This window comes from Antennarius striatus, chromosome 14 (assembly GCF_040054535.1).
Source record: "Antennarius striatus isolate MH-2024 chromosome 14, ASM4005453v1, whole genome shotgun sequence".
Classification (NCBI taxonomy): Eukaryota; Metazoa; Chordata; class Actinopteri; order Lophiiformes; family Antennariidae; genus Antennarius; species Antennarius striatus.
In genome coordinates, this window is record NC_090789.1 from 6,013,476 (window position 1) to 6,036,320 (window position 22,845).

The 22,845-nt window shown below is 40.2% G+C and overlaps 3 protein-coding genes across 3 annotated transcripts in view; all 3 read left to right on the forward strand.

Annotated features, from left to right (window-relative positions):
- Positions 1–11,043, forward strand: part of rapgef5a (Rap guanine nucleotide exchange factor (GEF) 5a) — a 36,232-nt gene extending 25,189 nt beyond the window's left edge. The window contains exons 11-26 of the mRNA XM_068332340.1: positions 616–716; positions 4,249–4,327; positions 4,409–4,553; positions 5,630–5,721; positions 5,849–5,879; positions 6,107–6,182; positions 6,375–6,524; positions 7,425–7,522; positions 8,132–8,254; positions 8,753–8,931; positions 9,026–9,116; positions 9,197–9,247; positions 9,379–9,466; positions 9,549–9,613; positions 10,494–10,548; positions 10,904–11,043. Coding sequence (XP_068188441.1) covers positions 616–716; positions 4,249–4,327; positions 4,409–4,553; positions 5,630–5,721; positions 5,849–5,879; positions 6,107–6,182; positions 6,375–6,524; positions 7,425–7,522; positions 8,132–8,254; positions 8,753–8,931; positions 9,026–9,116; positions 9,197–9,247; positions 9,379–9,466; positions 9,549–9,613; positions 10,494–10,548; positions 10,904–11,022 — 1,543 coding nt within the window. The 3' untranslated portion in view covers positions 11,023–11,043. The remainder of the gene's footprint in view (positions 1–615; positions 717–4,248; positions 4,328–4,408; positions 4,554–5,629; positions 5,722–5,848; positions 5,880–6,106; positions 6,183–6,374; positions 6,525–7,424; positions 7,523–8,131; positions 8,255–8,752; positions 8,932–9,025; positions 9,117–9,196; positions 9,248–9,378; positions 9,467–9,548; positions 9,614–10,493; positions 10,549–10,903) is intronic.
- Positions 11,044–14,323: 3,280 nt separating this feature from the next.
- On the forward strand, positions 14,324–15,608 carry LOC137606971 (lactose-binding lectin l-2-like). Its single transcript, XM_068332341.1, has one exon. The coding sequence runs from the start codon at positions 14,326–14,328 to the stop codon at positions 14,821–14,823; it is 498 nt and encodes a 165-aa protein (XP_068188442.1). The 5' UTR covers positions 14,324–14,325; the 3' UTR covers positions 14,824–15,608.
- A 1,699-nt stretch (positions 15,609–17,307) lies between these two features.
- cdca7b (cell division cycle associated 7b) lies at positions 17,308–22,801 on the forward strand. Its single transcript, XM_068333344.1, has 10 exons — positions 17,308–17,417; positions 18,652–18,783; positions 18,866–18,966; positions 19,256–19,454; positions 19,547–19,609; positions 19,849–20,031; positions 20,826–20,981; positions 21,069–21,218; positions 21,509–21,645; positions 21,964–22,801. Exons 1-10 carry the CDS (start codon positions 17,400–17,402, stop codon positions 21,983–21,985), a joined length of 1,161 nt encoding a protein of 386 aa, XP_068189445.1. The 5' UTR covers positions 17,308–17,399; the 3' UTR covers positions 21,986–22,801.
- Positions 22,802–22,845: the final 44 nt, after the last annotated feature.

A 22,845-nucleotide genomic window follows, 5' to 3' on the forward strand; every position in this document is an offset into this window, starting at 1 on the left:
CTGTGTGTAATTGTAAAAGTGCATTCCCACAAAGTCAATTGCTTCTGTGCAGTGTGTTTGTGTGTATTTAAGCCAGCCTGTGCCAAGACCTAAGGCACAATGCTGGGAGTGTCAGTGACAAGCAGGTTAAGTGGGTATGTGTGTGTGTTCAGTGCTTACCATCTTCACCAGCAATCAGTTGGCTCTCAGTGCTTCTGTCGGAGCTGTCAGGGAGAGCGTTTTAATCCCTGAAGCTCGTACCTGACGAGGAGAGATGGCAAGAAGTTCACCGCCAAGGACAGCACCTTCCCTGGGTACGCAACGCCACAGATTACTGCTGCTCCTCCGGAAGTGTTGAGATATGAAGATGACCACCCAGCTGGCCACGCTTGCAAAGGCAGAAGAGGATATAGATGATGAATATGAGGAGGATAATAGTGATGAGGATGCTAATGGCTGGGATGATCACAGCAGTTCAGGAATCTGTACATTTGATGTCCCCTATTTTCGCTACATTGATGACGATGTGGAGGAAAATGAAGAGGAAGCGAGTGGGGGTGGATTACGAAACGGAATTGCTCGTAGTTGGTACTCGATTTCTAGTGAGGAAGATTGTTGCGACTCTTCATCTTACAGGTATGTCGTGGTGTCGGGGACACCGCTCAAGATCCTGGAGCATCTGCTGAGCGACCTACGGTTGGACGAGCAAAGGGGGGCACCGGAGAGCAGGGAGAGCGGTAAGTTTGTGTGGACCGTACGGAGGTAAACACGTGTTCATGTTGTTCACAAGGATGTGAGAACAATCTAGCTGTACCTTCACAAAAACGTAGAAAGAAATATGAATATTACATTGGAAATATCTTAAAAAGAAAAGTACAAAATTATACCGTTTGCTGTTAATGAGCAGCTGAGACATTTGTCTTTGCTGTTTGACCAAAGGTGTATTTAAGTTGCACTCCACCCGCTTAGGAATTTCATTTCTAGCTCCACACAAGTTCCAACACAGCCCGACCTTGACCGTCTTCTTTGATTCTTTTCAAAGGGGGTTTAAACCCTGGGGGTATGTACTGTCTGTAGATCACACTGTGTGTTCGTGTTCACATCAAGGTGTGTGACGGCACTCATTGTGACGCCGCCTGCAAGCATGAGGAGCATTCAAGAGCTGCAACGCTCAAATTAGTTTACAAAACAATTGCAAGGAAGTTGTTGTTGCGAAGTAGCTGGGGATGTAGCTCAGTGGTAGAGGGCATGCTTCGCCCCGGGTTCCATCCCCAGCATCTGTAGCCCTATGGAGGCACAAACCAGTGCCACCTGTAGGCCGGTCCCAAGCCAGGATAAATGCAGAGTGTTGTGGCAGGAAGGGCATCCAGCATAAAAAACGTTGCCAAACAAATACGAGTGTTAATCTAAAAATGGAAAAAGGATGGCAGTTTAATTGGGGTGTTGGTTTTTACATTTTGGTCGATCACTATTGGGTTCTACAGCGGTGTTGCATCTCCAGTAGGACTGCATTTTTTGATTTGGGTAAATGTTTTCTCATTTGTTTTAACAGTCATGCATTTAGAAAAAATCATATTGAGTTATTTTTTATTTGGATTTATCTCGACTGATATAATCAGGTCATTTGTTCAGTGTGTAAGATTTTAGATGGACATGAAAAGAGTAATTTTCTGTCTTTTCTTTTTTTCTTTTAGTTGACCAATCAATCAGCAAATTGTTAACTCATTATTTGAAATCATTCTGATGTGAGCTTTATCCTTGCTTTAGTATAATAATTTATTCAGCGTCACCATAGATCCTAAATACAGTCAATATTGCTCATCCCACACACAGAGATCTGTGTCCTAACCTGCGTCTTATAAGACTAGCCCTTCATGCTTGTTCCAATTTAAGACAAGGCGTCTTTATTCATCAACCCCTCAGCACCACCAGTTCCCGGCAGTCCACAGGGAACCATCTCACTGAATTGCAGGAAGTGAATGAAGAAAGGGGGAGAAATAAATGTAGGAAAGAGAGACAGGGAGAACCCTGCTGATCTACCATTTGATATTTATTCATTCCAAGAGCAAAGAGGTGCTTTTTTAGCAAGTGCAAGTAAAACAGGGATGAAGAGTGTATGTGTGTGTTTGGCTGTGTATCCATGTGCATCCTCTGGTCTGTGTGCATTGAATAAGCATGAGCTCGAGTGTGTGTTTGTGTGGAGGCCCTCTGGGGTGGTGCTGAGCATCAGTGTGCCGTTGTAGTGGGCTTAGCAGTGCAGCATGTTGAACAGGCTCGAACATGCTTCCATAGAGAATGAGAATGATTACCCCAACCACTCCTCCCCATATATCTACAAAACGCGCACACACACACACTCACACACACACACACACCCCTACAACACAGCAGCAGATTACAGCGATTAGTTCAGCACACACACATTTTCTCCTTTTCTTTCCATCTCTCTCGAAACAGACAAAGTCCCCAAGGTCAGAACCGAATGAGTTATTCATCAGGGTTACACTCAGTGTGTGTGTGTGTTTTCATGTGTCTGCGAGTGCACGTGTTTGACTTTGTGCGTGCCGGAGGACAAAAGCAAAGGGCATATGTTGAAATTGTAAATGGATATTTATCATCGCAGCGAGCCGAGAGAGGATGAGTGTGAGACGAGGGGAGTAATGGTAGGAAATAAAACTACTGAGAATGAAATAAATAGGGTTGTAGGCGAGGGGCGGGACGACCGCAGCTTAAGATGGGGAGAGAGGGAAATTGCAGACTCTATTTCCACAAATCTAAAATGTCTCATGAAGGAGCAGAAAATGAAAGTGAGTTGAGGTCTGACCTGCCCAGTTCCATTTCTTGAGTTACATTTTTATTTCTAAAAAAAGAAGACAGCTAATCAAATATGAATGCCGTATCAGCTCATTCAGCTCTCTGCCAGACAGAACCATATTTGGGTCATGCATTTTCTCAGGAAAAGAGTTTGACACCACAAACACGGCTCCTTCGCACCGACAACAATAGCTCATTACCCATCTGCCACGGGGGCTGTTTATATTCGGTTCTTACCCATTAAACACCTGCTGAGTCACACACACACACACACACACACACACACACACACACACACACACACACACACACACACACACACACACACACACACACACACACACACACACACACACACACACACACTATTGCTGTCTCATTGGTGCATTAGGCAGCTCCACTCAGATTAATTTAATTTTTGAGGCTGTAAAGAATATTAGCTAAGAGGAAGACAAACCTGTTCCCTTTTTTGTGTAGTAAACGTTTGCTTTTTCTTAAAATATGGCTTGAAATCTTCATATGATGCTGAAGGACATCAAATAATTTCAAAACAGGAGCAAAAATGAAAGTATTAATTTGTGAATAACAATATATGATTATTAGATTTTATGTGTTAATGTAGTAAAGTATCCTAAAACCTTTTTCTGCTGAAACTCCCACTCTGGAACTAAAACCACAGAACTTCCATCTGACCTCTAATCAAGATGTCAATCTTCAAGTTGCGGACTATATCAAACTGAATATTACTTCCTTGTATATGATATTATGCAAAAGACATGATTGTTACTGTTTGATGGAATGATACCTTCAATATCCCACCGGTTTAAGGTGATTTGTAATACCAATACTCCTCCTTTTAGTCCATCGAGTCTTTAGCTGCTAAATGCTCCCCAAAGCTCATTTCTTATTTTACATTTCCTGTCTGTCTTTTGGTATTGTTAATATTTTAAGAGATGTTAAAGCCAAACAATATGCAGTGACAGTGACTGAAAAGTACGGTTGTGAATGCAAAACAGTGAACCAAAAGAAGCTACAAAGCCACCTGGAGCCAAGGGGATTTTTGAAGTTAGTTATAATTCTTTGTGGGTTCATCACTACAAGTCCTTTTACCTTTACAGAGAGACATTTGATCCCCTGCTCACACAAAAGTAGCACTGCTTTAAAGCTACTAGGGGAGAATTAAAATAGAAAATGAGTAGGATAAGTCTTTGAGTTAAGGTTTTATGCCCATTTGCAGTGTTTTGTAAAGAGATTGCCGTTCTTGCATCAGAAAAGGATGAATGAGGAGGCGAAGAATGATTGAAGGAGTCAGTAATCAAGGGAGAAACAAATGAAGAAACTTGACAACAATTCATCAGACATTTCATATTGTAATTGCATTAATAAAAACTTCAGACTGGTCACTTTGCCAGTGAAGCATTGGAAGTGACTGATGATGTGTTTTCTGTGTTTCAGAAATGCTCCTCGATGACTTCCTGTTGACCTACCTGGTATTCATGTCCACCAATGACCTCTGTCAGGCTCTGCTTGGGCAATATCCTTACTGGGAAACACACACATCCACACACTATTTCAGCCTCCACACTGTCGTCATTGTCTCCTTGACCACTGGAACCTATAGCAGCGCCCGCTGCAGGGGCCAGGAGGAGGGCAAAGACGCCCTTTTCAGGAAGCGTAAGGTCCTGCAGCTCGTGTCCCACTGGAGTAGGCTCTACAAGGACTTCCTAAAAGAAGAGGAGCACGTCAGGAGCTTCATGAAGGTATAGCAACCTATCGATCAACATATATCATTTGATCCTCTGGGAATAATCAGGCTGATGTGAGATAACCGGAACCACTATTGACATCAGCTGCATCTTATAGAAGCTACAAATACTATGATCTACAACTCATTGTATTATGGTATACATCAGCTCCACGGGAAATCTTTGGTTTAACAAAAACTCCTCTAAAGATTCTTAGTATTACTTCATTCTTTGTGACGAATGCTTCCTGATCCACTGTGTTCCTGCTATATTTTGCCACGGTGGTGTAAATTGGATTTGAATCCCTGTGACGATCGCAGCGCAACACTCACACAACGCAATCCCATTTGTTCTCACCCCCAAAGCTCAGCCACAACAATCTCACATGCACACTTGCCAATCACTTGTCCCCCTGTAACCTGAGGGCACCGTTGCGCTGTGCTGGGTTGCTATGGGAACCAAACCGAGAGGGTTGGCATGGGTATAATCTCATACGGAGTACATAACCCAGGTGATAGTTGCTTAGTAACAGAGGATTGGAATTGAGATGGGAGATTATTGTGGGTGAGTTGCAAAAATACACGTGTATTTGAGTATGCTGTCTTGCAAGACGTTACCGTTAGCAACAACTGAGCATTGACCCCACAGAATTATTCTCCATACTTGTGCACTCAAATTCCGAAGAGCTTGTTGCCAGTTTAGTGTAACGTAAGGAATTTTGTCTGATGTTTTCTTGGTGTAATTGAACCACATAGCATCATTTACACAGGATGGTACTAAACAAATGAGCTGCAAACACTCCCTTCTTATCTGATCCTGTTTCACTGATGAACACTAGTGTTTATGGAAAGTAGGATGCAGTGACTGTGTGTCTAAAGACTGACTTTTTGTCTCACCTGCCAAAAGGATTGTCATGGTAAAATGGTTTTCCCTGTACAATTACTAAAATAGATATAATTTCTCCCTCAGCATCCTGAGACAAAAGGATTCCTGCAACAAGTCACCTTCCAAGCACATGCTCTCCACAGGTGTTTACAGGAAATGTTTGGAGTGATTTAATGATGCTTTTTTTTTGTCTTTTCCTCTGTCAGACATTGTATAGGTGTGTTTTAGAAGATCTATACGAGTTTCCCACACTGGAGAAAGACCTGAAAGAGTTCCAGAAGCTTCTACGTCGCAGACAGTACGTGTGGTTGACTCTGTATCCATACTTTCTGTATTACATATGATTGCTTCTCATTTTGTGTGGATTTTTTTTTTTATGCTTACCTGTAATTTTTCTCAAACTTTCGCTTGTTTCTGTTGCACAGCACTGTGGACGACTGCCCTCCAAACCAAAAGGTGAGGAAGGGATGGTGGAAGTAAATATGGTGATCACTTAGTCACCTGTATTTAATCACGTTATGAATAAAAAGAAAACCTGCTAAATATTAGATGTGCATTGGTGACACTTGACAACCTACAAAGCAGGTTGTGTTAGTATTTAAAATACCCATTCAAGTTTACAATAAGATGCCACAGATCATATACATCATATATGTCTTCTTCTTTCTTCTTCTTTTTCCCAGAGTAAACAAATGTACCAGCAGCTGAGTTTGAAAGAAAACAGTTTGCATCTTCGTTTACCAGCTGAGACCAGAGAGGGTGAGTAACACACACACACACACACACACACACACACACATGCACACTTACACACAAGACAAACACACTGCTCACGACTGCATGGGATTTTTAATTAGATGAAAATGAAACTGTTTTTCTACAAGCAGTTTTCCTAAACATAGAGTGTATTTTTAATCTATACTTGACAGCAATTTCCTCTGCATCTTCCAGTTATTTGCTGCGTGTACGTCAGCGCAGACTCCTACCTGAGTGTCCACACAAACCCCTTGATGGAGGCCCACGAGCTGCTGAGGATTGTGGGTCAGAAACTGGACCGAACAGAGGAAGATATGGTGCTTGCTGTAGCGTCCCACACAGGAGGTACACAGAGACACAAAGAAATGCTGCATGATACATGATCAAGTACTTCCTTGAATAATTAAATTCCTTCTAAATATACCACCCCCCACAGCCCCATTTAATGAAACATACACTCAAGGGATTTAAAACTGCGCCGCTGTCTTTATTTCCTGTGTAGTTTCTGTCATATAAAAAACACCACCTGATACAACAGTATTTTGTTCCTCATTAAATTTTTAATAATTATCTCTATTTAGAAAAACAAAGAGACGTTAAGAACACCAGCAGAAACATGGATAACCCAAAATGAGTACAGAGCATTTTACACAATCTGTAATTAATGTCCCTTATCAGCAGTGATTACAGCAGTAATCTTCTTCCACATGTTCATGTTTGTCACAGTCAACGATCGTGACCTGCCAGTCTGGAACGGGCGCAACGATGTCGCCCTGTCAGCACAGCGCCAGCGTGAACTCACCCACATCATTTATGCCTCAGACTGTTTTCTGTTGTTTTGGCCCATGCAGACTAGGGAGGGGCATCACGAACAAAATTTGAAATTGAAAATCAGCAGTATGAGATTATTTGACTGTTATTCAAATAGTAATGATATGATTAGTGTCTGTTTTGCTGCCCCATTTTTATGCCATCCTATAAAAGTGGGTCATCTTGACAAAGTTGTGGCCATTAGAGTCTTTTGACTCAAAACAGCTCACGTCAGCCAAGCATGACCAATCCTCATGTGCTTAAAATTATCACACAATTTCCCCCCACATCGTTTTTCAGTGTGACATTCCTATCTTTTCTGTAGCAGAAATTAGTAAGTGAATTATTCCATTTCATGGCTGGCTTTTTGTTAATTACTTGAGGTGTGATCTAAAATATTCCCTTATTTTTTTGTGTGCATCTTTGTGTTTACAGAGCGGAGGGTGTTGCAGCCCAGTGACTGTGTGTATTCAGAGTCTCTGACCCCACAGGGGAAGCTTGTGGCCTGTCGCAGGGACCTCACTGAGATCTTGGTATGAAAACGCACTGATCTCTGTGCCTTTCACTCTTCCTGAACATTCTATCCAGAATTTTACAACAATTTATACTTAAGATTGTCACAATTACTTTGCTGTGAGTTTTCTAACTGGACAAAGTGTTTGCAATTCTATGCTTTAGACAGTAGAGCTAACCATGTGAACCCTTGTAACATTTTTCTGTATTGTTCTAATTTTTGGGTTCCTGGGAGGCAGGAAGGCTTTTCATATTCAGCTTTATTCAGCCTAATGTGTGCCAACTTAACTTCAGTGTCAGGCTCTCAAAGGAAAAATTCATAACCTGTAACCAGAGGTTACACAGAACAATTGTGTTGCAGAATTCACCACTCCCCTCTCAACTTTCACATCTGTTTGTATGTCGTCTGGAGGCGTTCGCTTTCATAGCTCAGAGATATATGGTTTCTGCTGAATGCTGTGTTGTTTTAATCTTCGCTCATTGTTTAGTGGCTTATTGTGAAGGTGAGGTATTGTTGCTACTGTGGCTCATTTAGACATAGCCCTATTCTTGGTGAAAGACAATACGTGTGTGGTTGGAGAGTATGTTCAGTATATTTGTAGATAACTTACTTTCCTTTGTGTGTGTAGCCTCCTTTAACAGACAGTGCTGAGCTAAGCAGAAGGCCGGTACGACTCTTGGGGATTAACACCTGGGATGTGGCAGCTGCTCTCACACACCTGGACTGGACCCTGTTCAAATCCATCCATGAGGTAGACACACACGCACGCACATACACACACACAAACACACACACACACACAGGGGTAAATACATGATATGTGTGCAAATAGTTCATAATATATTCATATTCACGGAAGGGATTACTGGAACATAAGTATTGAAGATTCAAATGCTCTACAATTTTTGCTGGATCATGAGTACAAAAGTCTTCTTGCAGCTGAGCTGCTTTCAGTAAAAGTTGAATATTCATGAAACCTGGAAGCGGAGCACAGATGGGGAATCAAAAGCCACACCTTAGATTCAGTGTGTACGTTGTGGAAATCTAGATAATGTTTTATCCTTGATTCTCTGTCTGTTTTGTATATGTGTCTATTAATTTTCATTTGTTTTTGGATTAGCAGTCAAACCAAGCAAAACAAAGATGTTGCCTTGAGCCTTGAATATTTATGACTTGACAGACATTCAGAAAAATCATATAGAAATGAAATAATGATGACTAACTCGCTCTCGCCTCCTTCGACATGCAGCAGGAGCTGGTGTACTACACTCTCAGCCGAGCTCCAGGGACGGGCCACACGGCGGCGCTCTCAGTCCTGCTGCAGCGCTGCAACGAGGTCCAGCAGTGGGTCATGTCCGAAGTGCTCATGTGTGTGTCGCTCAACAAGAGAGTACAGCTGCTCAAGAAGTTCATCAAGATTGCAGCTCAGTAAGAACACACACACAGACACACACACACACAAATAAAAGTCCTGGTATCAAAGTTACCAACATACCAATGCTCAGTGATATTGATTTTACAGCTGTAAAGCCCAGAGAAATCTGAACTCAGCATTTGCCATCATCATGGGGCTCAACACAGCGGCCGTCAGCAGGCTCAACCAGACGTGGGAGGTGAGTGAGTGTGTCGTTGTGTTTACTGTATCCATACGATGGTATTAAATGAAATTCTGACCTGAACGCCTCTATTTCAGAAATGTCCGGGGAAATTCAAGAAACTTTTCTCAGAGTTGGAGCTCATCACGGTGAGACTTATTCAATATGCTTAGAGATAGAAGCAGAACTGGAAACGTGTTTCTATTCCGATTTGAAGGTCATATCGTTAACTCTTTCCTCCTTCTCTTTTGCTCGGTTGTCTCTCCGATCCCATCTTCAGGATCCATCTCTGAACCACAAAGCCTATAGGGAAGCCTTCAAGAGGATGAAACCTCCCAAGATACCCTTCATGCCTCTTCTCCTTAAAGGTATGACTTCCTCAAATTGTTACACCCATGCTTTATTGTTTTTGGTGAATAGGTCTTTGATACACTCATGTCCTGCTCTTAGACATCACCTTTATCCATGAGGGAAATAAAACCTTCCATGATAACCTGGTCAATTTTGAGAAACTGGTGAGTAGAGTCGATTTTCTAAAGTCTACCAGAGAATGTGTTTCTAAATGTCTCACCGGCCTCATATACGAATATTGTCAAGGACACTTTGACATATAGACAGAAGGAGCCGATGATTCTGCTGGCAACCATAATGAGCAGCGAGCTGGCTCTACCTGCTGAGCCTCACTGCTTCAATCATACATTTCATCCACAGTGATTAATCAGAGAAACATGTCACCAAAAAAAAGATAAATTTGTCATTTGCAAGTTGGGAAAATAAGAGACAAACATCGGTCTTGATAAGGTCCTGGTGGATGAGGCAAAAACGCCTCTGCATAGTCTGCATCAGAATTTCAGCATGAACCTGGTATCTGTTCAAGTAGCTACTCCTCTGCCACATTAATCAGTGTTTTTTGTAAATATTTATGCAAATATGCTTTACTGCAGGATGGTTTCTCTGCAGAGAAAATTTAGCAGCAGCCATCCTGCTAAAATTCAGTGTTTCCTTCAATTCCGAGATAATGAAAAGAAACGTCTTTCAAGAGTTAGGAATAAATCCTTTTAAGTGTTTAAATTGAAATTAGGAAACAAAATCAAAGTATCTTGACTAATTTATTGGTTGAGTTAATTTACCTTATTTGCATAGCTGTAATTCAATGAAACCAAGCACTGTTGTTATTTTTGTGTTTTTCACCTCAGTGCATTAAGTGCAACTGTGGCATATTTACAGCTCTATTACCATAATGAGAAAGAACTGTAGGTGATAACTGAGGTAGGAGGATTTTAATGTTACAGAGACATTAAGAAGGTATTTTGGGTGTCTTGGAGGAGTAAGATACTGTGGGAGTTTGAAACCTTAAATGTTTGCACTGATGCATCATGTCTTCTAAACCAACAGCACATGATTGCAGACACAGTGAGAATGATCCGCCACTGCCAAAGCGATCAGCCAGGTAAGCCTTCTCCGTGACCCTAACTTCACAAAGTATAAGATGTCTTAGTACAGGAGCACCTTTGGCTCCAGTGTTGCACCTAACTGCTAATGCTGGATACAATGTTTTTACGGACAACATTTTGAGGAAGGACTTTATCGCCCTCTGCAGCTGAATTAGGATACTGCAGTCATACCGTAGTCTTTTGGTCAGTTTCTAAGCAACCATTTCATACAGTTTTATCCTCTTTACATGTCCATAATACAGTACAGGTATGTGTTGGAGACTGATGTGTGTAATTGAATATGTGCCTTTTTAATTCCAACATGAATCTTTTCTGTGTGACTAATGTGCTTGTTCTTGGTCTGTCTCTTAGGAAATGAGGTAATTGGGGTTGACAGCGCGGAGGTGAGGGCGAGCGTTCACTACCTGCAAATTATCGACAATCAGCAGACACTTTTTGAGTTGTCACACAAACTGGAACCACGTTCGTAGACGGACAGGCACGTACATTTACGGACGCACATACTGACACACTGGATTTGGTGCAGGTGTGACACAAAGAAAGCTTTGTATAGCAAAATGTTACACACCTGCACATTCACCGCGACAAAGTCACAGTACCAGCAGAGGTGTGAAATGGACATTGAGTTGCCATGTTCTGACACCCTACAAAGACAAAGAATTCCATGTTAGTTAAAGACTTTGAGGCCAAACATGTTTATAAAGGATTTATAAATCCGTCCATGCTCAGTGAACGATCTGAAGGCACAGATTCAGCACACTAAGATGGACAATTGCCAAACTGGGAGTTAAGAAGGCTGTGATTAGTTTGTACAGTATCTATTGGACTGAATATGTTTTTGTACTTGTGATGAACCTTTGGTTATTTATGAGCCTGTTCATTAGGCGGAATTTTTCTTTTTATTTGTGTCAAAGTGTTTTTATTCTCCATGGACTCGAGAACCTCTTTATCATTTCAGATTCAAACACAACGTGTCTGTAGAGGATTTAGATTTGTTTATTATCGAAGGACTGTAATTTGCTCTGTTGATGGCTTCATATGACTTGATCTGCATTTGACATGCCTGCCTCGTGGTACATGTATATCCAGGATACATGCCGTAGTTATTTAGATATTTTTGGTTGTTGTGTTGTTGTGCATTATTTGACACAAACTCCAGCAGCCACCGCTGAGGCAGCACAACACTGAACCACATCCTTTGGCCTTTCTTTGTCACATTTCTCTGATGGTCCGAAAAGGCTGAAGCTTAACATTGTACAGTATCTGGTGTGTGAAGGAAGCATCGTGAGAAATGTGCTTTTGAAACACTAAGACTCCTGAATAGGCCAGAGGTCGAACACTATTCAAACACTATTCACAATGTTTGTGAATAATCATTTTATGTTGTATATAAAAAGGACCTACACATATTGCAGTGCCAAAAGTCACAATGAGTCCTGCAGCAGAAAATGTACCGTCACATTCTCTGTTGAAGAATCATTGTCCTGCCTTTCGTTGTCAGAGCATTTCCTTGAATGACGCCTGAAGCCTCTGCTGGTCATTGATCATGTAAAGCAGATCTGACTCCTCACAGATCTGACATTTTGATGACTGATTTTAGGATGATGATTCACCAGGTTGCTATGGAAACACAGCCCCACGGTAGCGCTATTTTTCTTTCCTTTTTTAATTCTTGAGTTGTATTACACTATCTGATCATTGAGAGCGCTGCACTGCAGCCCTTTGTTAGGAATTAGCCTTATTCACCAAAATCATGTTCACAGGGGATTTTTGACGTACTGTAGTTGATTCTTACCGAATGAAAGGATCACTTGGTGCAGAAGTGGACTTGTGGACAGACTAATAGAAGCACAAGGGCACAGACTTCCTCCGTTACATCCCTCTGATGTTGCTACTACTTGTGCAAGCCAACTGCATATCGACTGAAAGCATTATATTTTGAATTAAATAAATCCTCTAATTCTGACCACATCTTCCACAACATGTGAAAAATATCTACTTGTTATGTAAATCACTGAGGAACCAGTCTGTCTTGATAATAAAATAGTCGCTCTGTAGTCAAGAAATAAATGCGTCTTACAATGAGGAGAAACAGAAAACCTACATGAGGGTGGGTGATGTGTACAGATGAAGACATTTACAGCCACTGACAGGCTTCAGCTGGAAGACCTTAAGTGTTTTTCTTATTTTGTTTTTTTGTCCTTGCCCTCTTTCTGTCCATAGCCACTTCAGTAGTACAGCTGAACCGAAGATAACATCCAACAGTAATTTTAGTTTATTTTTATTTTGGAGCAATCTATAAGTCTTGCGTTGTTTGGCTAGTTATAGCAACACAGGGGTTAAGTGCAATACAGTTTAAATGTTGCCACAAGTGTTCATTATCATTTAAACGGAGCACAGATCTTCTTTTAAAGATGATCTTAAGTTGAAGACTTATGTATAGTTAAACATGATTTTTGTGACAAGAGGTGTTGTCTGCTTATTAAAAACTCTTGCAGACAAAATGACCTACGATGCGCTGACACTCAATGTGAAGACATTTTTTTGGAATCTAAATTTGGCATTAAATTTGATTACAAGTGAAATATTATTTGAGCCATTTAAATAATGTTATTTAGGATTAATGGTTAAAAACAAAATTACAGTATAGCAGTTAGCTAAGCACAAATTTTGTGTTTAAAAACACTGCACCATGAAAACATAAGAGTGTTAACCAAGTGTATTCACCTTAGCGGTACCAGCCACAGTGATCTGGCTGAGAGCTTTGAGTACACCAACAGTTTTTTTTCATTGCATTTGAGGTCAGCTTTTCATTTTTTTCTCCTTTAAGTCACTACTTATTACAAGATACTTTTTTTTAAAGCCGATCATCAGTGATTCTACAGAACCGTGGTCTGCTCACATTCAGTGTCATAGAAAAAGCTTGTGTTGGTCATTTTTACTCTTAACCTGTACAAGATGCACACATGCACAAACACACCTCTGCTCATGTTGTTCAAAGAGCAGAATGATTGTTATATTTGTTATTTATTGTAATATATATCGTTAATTTATGTATTTTTGATTGTGCCATGTTCAGAGGTTCAACAATGTGCAACAAATGCATTCTTTAGAAGAAGAGGTTTTGCAGTTTGAAGCTGGAGTTTTGGAATGTAAAAGTACTTGCAATGTTTCGAGGACACTTGAGGGCAGCAGAATAGTCAAGTCAGCTGAAATGACTCGTCTCCTCGCTCTGGTGTCTAAATGCCGACACAGGAAACCATTAGGAAGGTGTATTTAGAGCTCTATCGGCTGTTGTCATGACTGTGTAATGGTCTGTTTTTCTTTTTAATACAATGTTGTTAAAATTGTTTGCATGTTAAAACAAAAAAAAAGTTCACAATGCAAAAGAGGACAAATTTAAGGCTTTCTACATTGTAACATTGTTGATGTGTAAATATATGCCTGTGTTTAGTATGTTGTTCTTATTTATCAGTTGTAAATTTAAAAAAAACAAAACAGCAATACAGCTCCCTTCATGTACCCCCCTCCCCCACTTGTCTTTTCTAAAGCTGAATTTTATTATGTGAAAATATGACTGAAAATTAATAAATGATAGGTTTTATGTGAGATGTGGTGGTTTGTGATTCGCCTTTTTGTGAAAGTCAAAGCACATCTGACCAATGAACAACACAGACGCCTCCTCATCCTCCTCCTCCTCCTCTGAATCATATAAGAAGGAGTCCTTTTCTCTCCACAGAATTCGATCACATAGCTAACAGACACACATCAACATGCTTTTTTTACCCTTCGTCTTTGGTCTGGCTGTGGCCACTATACCATCCGATGACTATCAAGCGATGCTCCAGCGTGGCAATTGTCCCATGTTCTGGTTTAAATTCAATGACCGTTGCTACAAATACGTGGCCACCCGTGTGAGCTGGGCTGATGCAGAGCTTCACTGTGTATCAGAGGGAGCCAACTTGGTGTCGATCCACAGTATGGAGGAACAGAACTTTATCAAAGGCCTGATCAAGAACTTTGACCACGCCGAGGAAACTACCTGGATTGGTCTGACGGACATCCATAAAGAAAACAGCTTCATGTGGTCTAATGGTCAAGCAGTGAACTTTGTCTACTGGTATCAAAATGAACCAAACAATCTAGAAGGAACTGAACACTGTGTTCACACCAACCATGGTGAAGAGAAGAAATGGAATGATGAGGATTGTTATTTTACTCTTCCCTCTGTTTGTGCATTTCAAATAAATTGCCTTCAGCCTGTGGATTAGTTCCAAATTGATCAATTCGCTCTGATGTCATGCTTTTAGCCTACACAATCAAGATGCAAATGTATACTGTTGTGAGACAAAGCTCAAGTGTCAAGAAAAAACAGTAATTGATCATGCTACTATACTGCAAATAGAAATATTTTTTTAAATCTCTAAATAACATCTTTAGAATAAATTATGCTCCCAGATGTTAAGTCTTTAGTTCATAGGCTCATGGGACTTTAAGATACTGGAAAAATGTATTTTCTTTATGATAAAAAATATTTGATGCATGAACTTTCCACTGTGACGCGCTTGTATCAGCATTTCCTTTACAGAAAATCAAAACAAAAGGAAGACACACCGGCTTTATTGTTTTACAGCTGCTCTGTAATCTTATGTGACATGATCCAAAGACTAGACTTTTAACTGGATTGGCTGGGTAGAAAAATTGTCGTATTTATGGCTTAATTGTTTATGGCCTACTAGTCTGATTCACTTCCTCAAAAGGACGAAGGTCACCCTGGAATGAGTGTTTACTGGCATTTATGACAAAAATATCAGTAAAATTCTGATGGCTTCATGATTTGTGCGATACAAACATCTACAAGGGTTGCCTTTGTACAACACATTCATTGCAGGCTGGAGCTGAACGAGAGACTATGACAAGGAAATGTCTGAAGCTTACAATTTATGAAATCTAAAGTCACCATTGGACTTGACATTTTCTTCGGAGTCGGATCTTTGATCAAGGAAGAGTTGTTTAAACTTGCAGGCTGATTATAGTTCCTGTGTTACTTGTCTATTTCCAAGGCTGGACCTTTTGTAAAAATTGCTTTTGCTGGTTTGAGACAAAATAAATAAAAAGGTCAATCACAATAAAAAAAAAGAAAAAGTAAATCCATAACTGATGATGTTCCGTCACTATGCACAGGTTGTTCCAGATCTGGATCATGATCTCTATGTATTTCACATTGAAATACAGAAGTGTATCCTTGAGAGAAAATAGTGTAAAACAGCATATTTCTTAATCGCAGTGTTATTTTATCTGTCAGGTAAGATTGGTGCTTGTCTTGGTTTACGTTAAGATATTATATTAGCCATGAAGAAAAAATAAAACTACAAAAAAAGATGTAACTGGTTGGATATACCTTTCCAGATGTATTACGAACAATTCATTTGGTCAATGATGCAAACAAACGGAACTTATGTTTCCTGTGATGCGGGCTGGTCAAACTTATCACACCTTGATCATATCAGGGATTTTTTTAAAAATCCCTGATATGATCCAAAGTAAGAGCATCAAAATTAATTACTCAATTGGACCAGTGCTTTTAGGTGTGTTGCATAAATCGCTGTGGGAGGGGGACAGAATGTGAAGGAGGCAGTCAGAGGGAATTACAGAAGGAGAACAGATCTCCACTATTTGATAGACTAATTGCGGACTCAAAGTTGAAGAGTGTGTGGAGACACAGGAGGTGAAGACAGAGCAATTTTGCAGTGTGTGATCAGCTGCCTTTTTCCTCGTCTCAGCTGGTTCCAGCTGAACTGTGTGAAGCAATAAGTACTCCCTGCCACGTAGTGTGGATGTCTATATGTGTGTATGGGATTGCGTGTGGAGGGGTGGTATTAGCAGTGGTGGTTGAGAGCCAGAGTACAGCCCTATGGTTTCCTGATGCTTAACACCTATTATTTTGTAGTCATCCCGATGAGTCGTTTACCCAGCAGGCTTCTGACAACTAAACTACAGAGGAGTTCTGGAGAATGAAGAAGAATCAAGGGTGATGTAATGCAAGTGATTGTCAGTCGGGGAGCATAAAAATGGTGTAGAAATTCATATAAAATCATAGCACTCTGTTTTACTGCCTGTAATAAAATCCTGCAAGACGATATTAAATTCTATATTTATACAAGTTTAAACTTGCCAAACAATTTTGCAAAGCTCTAATTTATATACAGTATTTAATATATAGTTTTTTCCTATCAGGGGCCAATCTCAATTGGCCGTAAGTGAGAGAAGGGGAATACCCCGGATGTCAGGGGGCCAAAGAAAAGACAATAATAAAAAAATATAAATACTAAAATATATAAATATGAAGAAAGTGTATTTAAGAACAATATTTTGTAATGTGACCAATTCCCGACACCTGAATGCCTATTCAGAGATTATTTACTGTAGAAATATGTGTATCTGAAGCACAGTGACACATAAACAAACCAAAAGGAATTCATACGGAGAACCTCCTCATGCTCTCCGGTTTTGCCACGCCCATAAATCTTTTTCGCGCGAAAAAATGGACCGCACCATTCTGCTTATGGGGGGTTCCTGAAAAGCGATTACTCCTAAAATCTTTAATAAAATAGAGACATATTCATCAGAAAGTGAAATACATTGGGAAAAAAATTATTTATTGCAGCAATTAGTGAAATTACCGCGAAAAAAACGAGTAGCGGTGGATTGTTTTATAAGATGGTGAACAAAAAACACCCTAACTTTTTCAGTCCGTAAATTTTCTAGCAGCAATTTTTTAAATCCTCGCCTCTCGACAGCGTAAAACTTTCTCCTGGATGGAAAATTGCCGTGAAAAACGATTAAAATGACTCTCACATCGAAGGTAAGCGGTAGAACAATGTGTGTGAATGTAGTTTTATGTATCACGGGTTTGTTTGTTTTTTGTGGTGAGGTAAAGTTCCCGTGAGTCAAAATGACGACCATTATGAGCTGCTTTTAAGACCGTCTCCTCTGAATGTTATCCCATGGCCGTGACAATAATACAATTCCGTTATATTTTCACTTTTTTTAATGTAATTTATCAAACATTTATTTGGATGTTACAGTTTCGTTTTAGTCCGCCTGCTTCCACATGTCCTTCATTTGACAAACAATGAGGTGATCGAGTCGATGGTTTGTGTTGTGTTTATGAGGTCATTAATATCCACATCCAAAATGATTCACCCCACTCCCACCCTCAAAGGTCAGAGGTCAAGCCCTTAGGCCAAATAGTGTTATTTCACCACCTACCAGCAAGTGGAACGAGTAATCATTAAAGCAACTTTTAAATCACAGTCTTTCACAAACTGATGATAGATTCACAGCATAAAATATAATTCTATGACCAACACAGCTTGAAGTAATTCTGTTTTGTTGACCATAAATTTCTGTTCACGTCCAGTTTAACAAATCAAAAGGATCTCAACATTGTTTTCTCAATTCTACTAGGTTTATGATGCTACTCATGAAGATAGATAATACAAACTTTGATAATAAACTTTGTTTTTGAAGAGCCAAATAGAAAATAATGCCTTGTTTTTCTGGGTCTCATGGGACCTCTGCTGTAAGATTTGTGAAGTGCAGTACAAGGGAGACATGAGATTCTAATATGATTGAGTAATTTTTAGACATGCAAATGCCAAATTCATTTTTATGTGCTTCTGTAACACAACAGAACATATCCTGGTATGTTTCCTTTGTTTAATCCCTAAGAAGTGGAGCCGGCCTGATAAGAACTTATTGAACTTCGGTTTTCCACCTGTGCTGATCACAGACATACCTGAAGTGTTTTTACCAAAATACATTGTGTCCATGACAACCAATCCATTGTAGCAAATAGCACTAATAAAAAGATGTACGCACTGCTTAACCCTTATTATCAAAGCTACGTGAGATGCATTGTTGTCCATCAGTCTTCTTCTTTTCCTTTCGGCTTGTTGTCCATCAGTAATATAGAAATATTAGTTGACTTCAGACTTCTAGTTTTATGTTGTGATTATATCACAGGCCTATTTCATACAATCTGGTTTTTAAAATAAAAAACAACAATAAATACGGTTCCTGGTGTCTGCCAACAGGCCCTATGCTTCAAATCCAAGTTTATCACTGCAGAGCTGGCTCATCTGTTCAGTCAGTCAGACAGCGAGGAGGAGTTTGAAGGATTCAGCGACGATGAGAACGAAGATGACAGCAGTTGGATAAAAACCAAGGTAGGAAATGCTTCTGTGCTATTTCCTGCTTTTAATCCATGGTATCTTATTGAAGACTTTTTTGTCTCTGTTTTTTGTCCAGACGGTGGATTCAGAGGAGGACAGTGACATGGAAACATGTGTCTACTCCGACGGTGAGGATGCCTCACCATCGAAGAGAGGGAGTCTTTTAGTAGCTCTGAGGTAGGCGGCTGTCAGTGTGTTAATCTCAGTTAATTATCAAATTAATAACATTTTTGCATCCAAAGATGATATCTGATCATTTATTTCTCAGATCTATCTTCAGAAGTCTCTTTTGGTTATTACATTACAATCTAATCATTGAGCGGCGTGTAGTATGTATGTGTAAATATTTGTCATTAGTGCTTCATAAACATGAATTATAGAGGCTTTAAATGCAACACAATCTCACATGAGGAAACATGTGTCTCTCTATAGACATTACTGACTAATTAATGCTCCTATTCATCAGGTTTCCAGTCAAAAGACTGTCTGCCCCCAAACTGGAACCGCAAGAGAGAAATGTCAAAAAGCCAGCTAAAAGAGCTCAGCCTTCCCAGAGAGGAAAGCAGAGGATGAAGCAGGAGGAGGAGGAGGTGGAGGAGGAGGAAGAAGTCATTTCTCATAGCCTCAGTAAACGAGACAAGAATATTAAAGAAAACAAGGCCATGGTAAAAAGTAAAAAAAACAAAAAAAAAACTTTGCTAATCTTTTTCTCCATATTCTAACGTAATGTGATCTGATTTTCTCTGTTGTCGTTCAGCTGGCGAAGCTATTTGCTGATTTGACTGCCGTGGCTGACCTGACTCTGCCCAACACCCCTCAAGTAAGTGTGTGGTCTCACACCAAAATCTCACACCATAAACTAAATGAAATATAGAAATTGATTTAGACTTCATTAATCACCTGAACATTTCTGTACATTCAATAGGCATACAATTTTCATCAAAAGAGTTGTTTTAGTAGTAATCATGCATAAAACCATCTTGGTATGGTCAAATAATCAAACATATTAGCTGGCATGGTTTAGTGTGTCACTGATTTGCCTTTCTTTTATTTTTACAGAAAAAGAAACGGTCGCCAGTGAAGGCGATGCCACGGAAACGCAAGTTTGAATCAGCAATGGGTTCCGAGAGAAGAAACCCGTCCCGTAAAGCTCGTCCTCCCGAGAACTTTGGGGTGGAGGAAAAGCCAGAACCAGTCACCTGTAAAAGCCCCAGAACTATAGACATCAGGAGACTCACTGAGGTGCTGCTTCACTCCCAAATATTGAGTCAAAGATCATTAGTTGTAGATGAATAACGTTCAGAATATATACTTCTTCTGAAGGTGTTATTATACTTGTAATAATTAGTGTTTTTGATAACTTAAATAATTTTCTGTTCAAAAACACTGCATGAAAGTACTTAACTGTCATCTGTACGTGTGTGTTGTGAATACACCTTTTTACTGTAGTAACGGTAGTATCTTGATTGAGCTGGAAAAACTAATACTTTTTGTGTTGTTTCAGATTCACATTTCATCATTGAAGTAATTTTATGCACTCAAAATTCACAGTAGTCAATTTTACAGTATTTCCGCACTATATGGCGCACTGGACTATAAGGCGCAACTTCAATGAATGACCTTTTCTAAAACTTTTTCCATATATAAGGCGCACTGTTGGTTTTTGAGAAAAAAAAGGCTTTTAGGTGCGCCTTATTGTGCGGAAAATACTGTAATTTATACAGTCCTTTTATTGTATTTTTTTCATTGATATATAATGTCAAGTGTGAGCTTGAGTATGTTGATCATTGAAGCAGGTTTCCAGCCATGCGTGTATTCACAGTCAGGTATTTTGTTGTAGGTTGATAGTGTGTGTATATTTTTTTACATACAGTATTTCATGCTAACACAAAGCTAACTTTCTTCCATGCAACATCACTATGTCTACACAATGGCAGCACAGTGGAAATCAGTTTGCCTCTGCGGTGGCTGTCGAGATAAAATTTGAACGTGTTGTGTGTGTGTTTGTGTGTGTGTGTGTGTGTGTGATGTGGCAGTTGGATGAGGACCATGTTCACGCGATGACGAGAAAGAGGAGAAGTCACAGCGTCAGAAAGAGCCAGTATGACGTGCGATCGGTGGATGAGATCACCAAAGAAGACCTGGACAACATAGCCTACCGGAGCAAAGACAAGATCTGGGACAAGGAGAACGTGAGGCTCAACTCCTTTACCACCAGACTTCCTGGTTTCCATGATTCTTGCCGGTTTGGACTGTGTTTGTGGTTTTTTTTCCCCAAGGGAAGCTCATGCCACCAGTGCAGACAGAAGACTCTCGACACCAAGACTGTGTGTCGCAGCGGGCACTGTGTGGGGGTCAAGGGTCAGTTCTGCGGACCGTGCCTTAAGAACCGCTACGGAGAGGACGTTCGCACCGTCCTGCTTGATCCGGTCTGTACTCACATGCATGTATTAAACACTTCATCTACCATGTTTAGTAGTTTGCTTTCAGTAAACACAAATCACTCAGTGGCCATAAGAACAATCTCGCATGCTATTGAATGTTTGTTCCCATCTTTGTTCAAGTTTAAGTCAACACAAACTCAAATGTTTATTTCCGAAAGGAGTAGAAAATGCTGATGATGAAAGGAGAAAGAGCCTCATGGTGGATTTTTTGTGTGTGCTTTAGAGACGGAACACAGTTTGTCACCCATACTAAATTGGGAGCATGTCTTTTGTAGAACTGGTCGTGTCCCATCTGCCGCGAGATGTGCAACTGCAGTTTGTGTCGCAAAAAGGAGGGCCGCTGCGCGACTGGCATCCTGGTGGGATTGGCCCGCTACAACGGCCACGACAACGTCCACGAGTACCTGGAGAGGTACACGTCCCCGTTATCACACTAGTTTAATACTGACGTCTGTCCTTTTCATTGAGCTACCGATTCCACTGATGATTTATGTATCAAATGATTCCTAATTATTTGATAATTAGCTGCGAACATTTCATGTTTTTCTTTTTTATCATTGAAAGGTTAATTTTGGAAAAACAAAGTGATTTTAAATTTAACTCCGTGTTTTCCGACACGAGATTGAAGCGCTTTTCATAAATTACCAACGGATTGAGAATGACATCAGGGAGACTTTGCACTTGAACTGTTCTGTCAGGGGGTGGCGCTCATGTCTTCTTCTCTCAGCAGCATTCAGAAGCAACTGTTGTAAAGTCCAGAAAGAAGACCTGAAGGAAGAACCTGCTGGAACACCTGATGCCTGGATGATGCTCCAGGACTGAGCAGTTTATTAGGTTCAGATCAAACTTTCATCCAACTAGATTAACAAAAGAGATGTGATGTTTTCTGTTCCACCTGAGGCACATACAGACCTTGTGATGCTTCTCTTCCATGCTGCATAAGATGTAGGATTGGGGGTTTTTTTAGTGTGTGTTTGTTTCCGTTGGAATATTTCTACAGTTCATTTTCACTGGACCAAATGTAAAGTTTTGGGTTTTTTTTTTCATGTGTGTGTGTGTGTGTGTGTCATGGTTGAAAAATGAATCTTTTATACAAACTGCTTTTCTAAAAGTGAGTAAAACTGTCACCGGACCACTGGAAGTTAGAATGGAGAGGTAACAGCTAAATTGTTAGACATCAGTTTTTCTGTTTCTGAGAGCTTTTGTCAGTAGATGTTTGTTTCAGCTGGCACAAATGTCAGCATTACATCACCGGGAGGCGGTCAGCTGATCTCACTGAGCAGGAACCACAGCTGCAGGGCAGGGCCTTGGTCTTAGCGTGTCATCAGTCACAATTCTGTCGTCTACTGTATTACAATCTTAATGCAACCACTGACATTTGAATGATCCAGCTTCACTGTGAGATGTCATGTATGACTTCAAGGTGGATCAGATCTTCTGTCACGTGTTAGGGAAGTTTTTAGTTCATTGTTTCAAAACCTACTTTATTCCAAGTCTGGAGTGTTTTCATACTTTATTGGTATTTGTTCTCATGTTTCGATTCTGTCATTAAACATCCACTAAAATAATCAGGGACTTGTTTTCTTATTATACTTTGGAGTTTCCCCACTTT

Coding starts and splice junctions, on each gene's coding strand:
- cdca7b (XM_068333344.1), top strand. Junction 18,967..19,255: donor AGTCTTTTAGTAGCTCTGAG/GTAGGCGGCTGT, acceptor CCTATTCATCAG/GTTTCCAGTCAAAAGACTGT. Junction 20,032..20,825: donor ACATCAGGAGACTCACTGAG/GTGCTGCTTCAC, acceptor GTGATGTGGCAG/TTGGATGAGGACCATGTTCA.
- LOC137606971 (XM_068332341.1), top strand. CDS start 14,326: ATGCTTTTTTTACCCTTCGTCTTTGGTCTGGCTGTGGCCACTATACCA.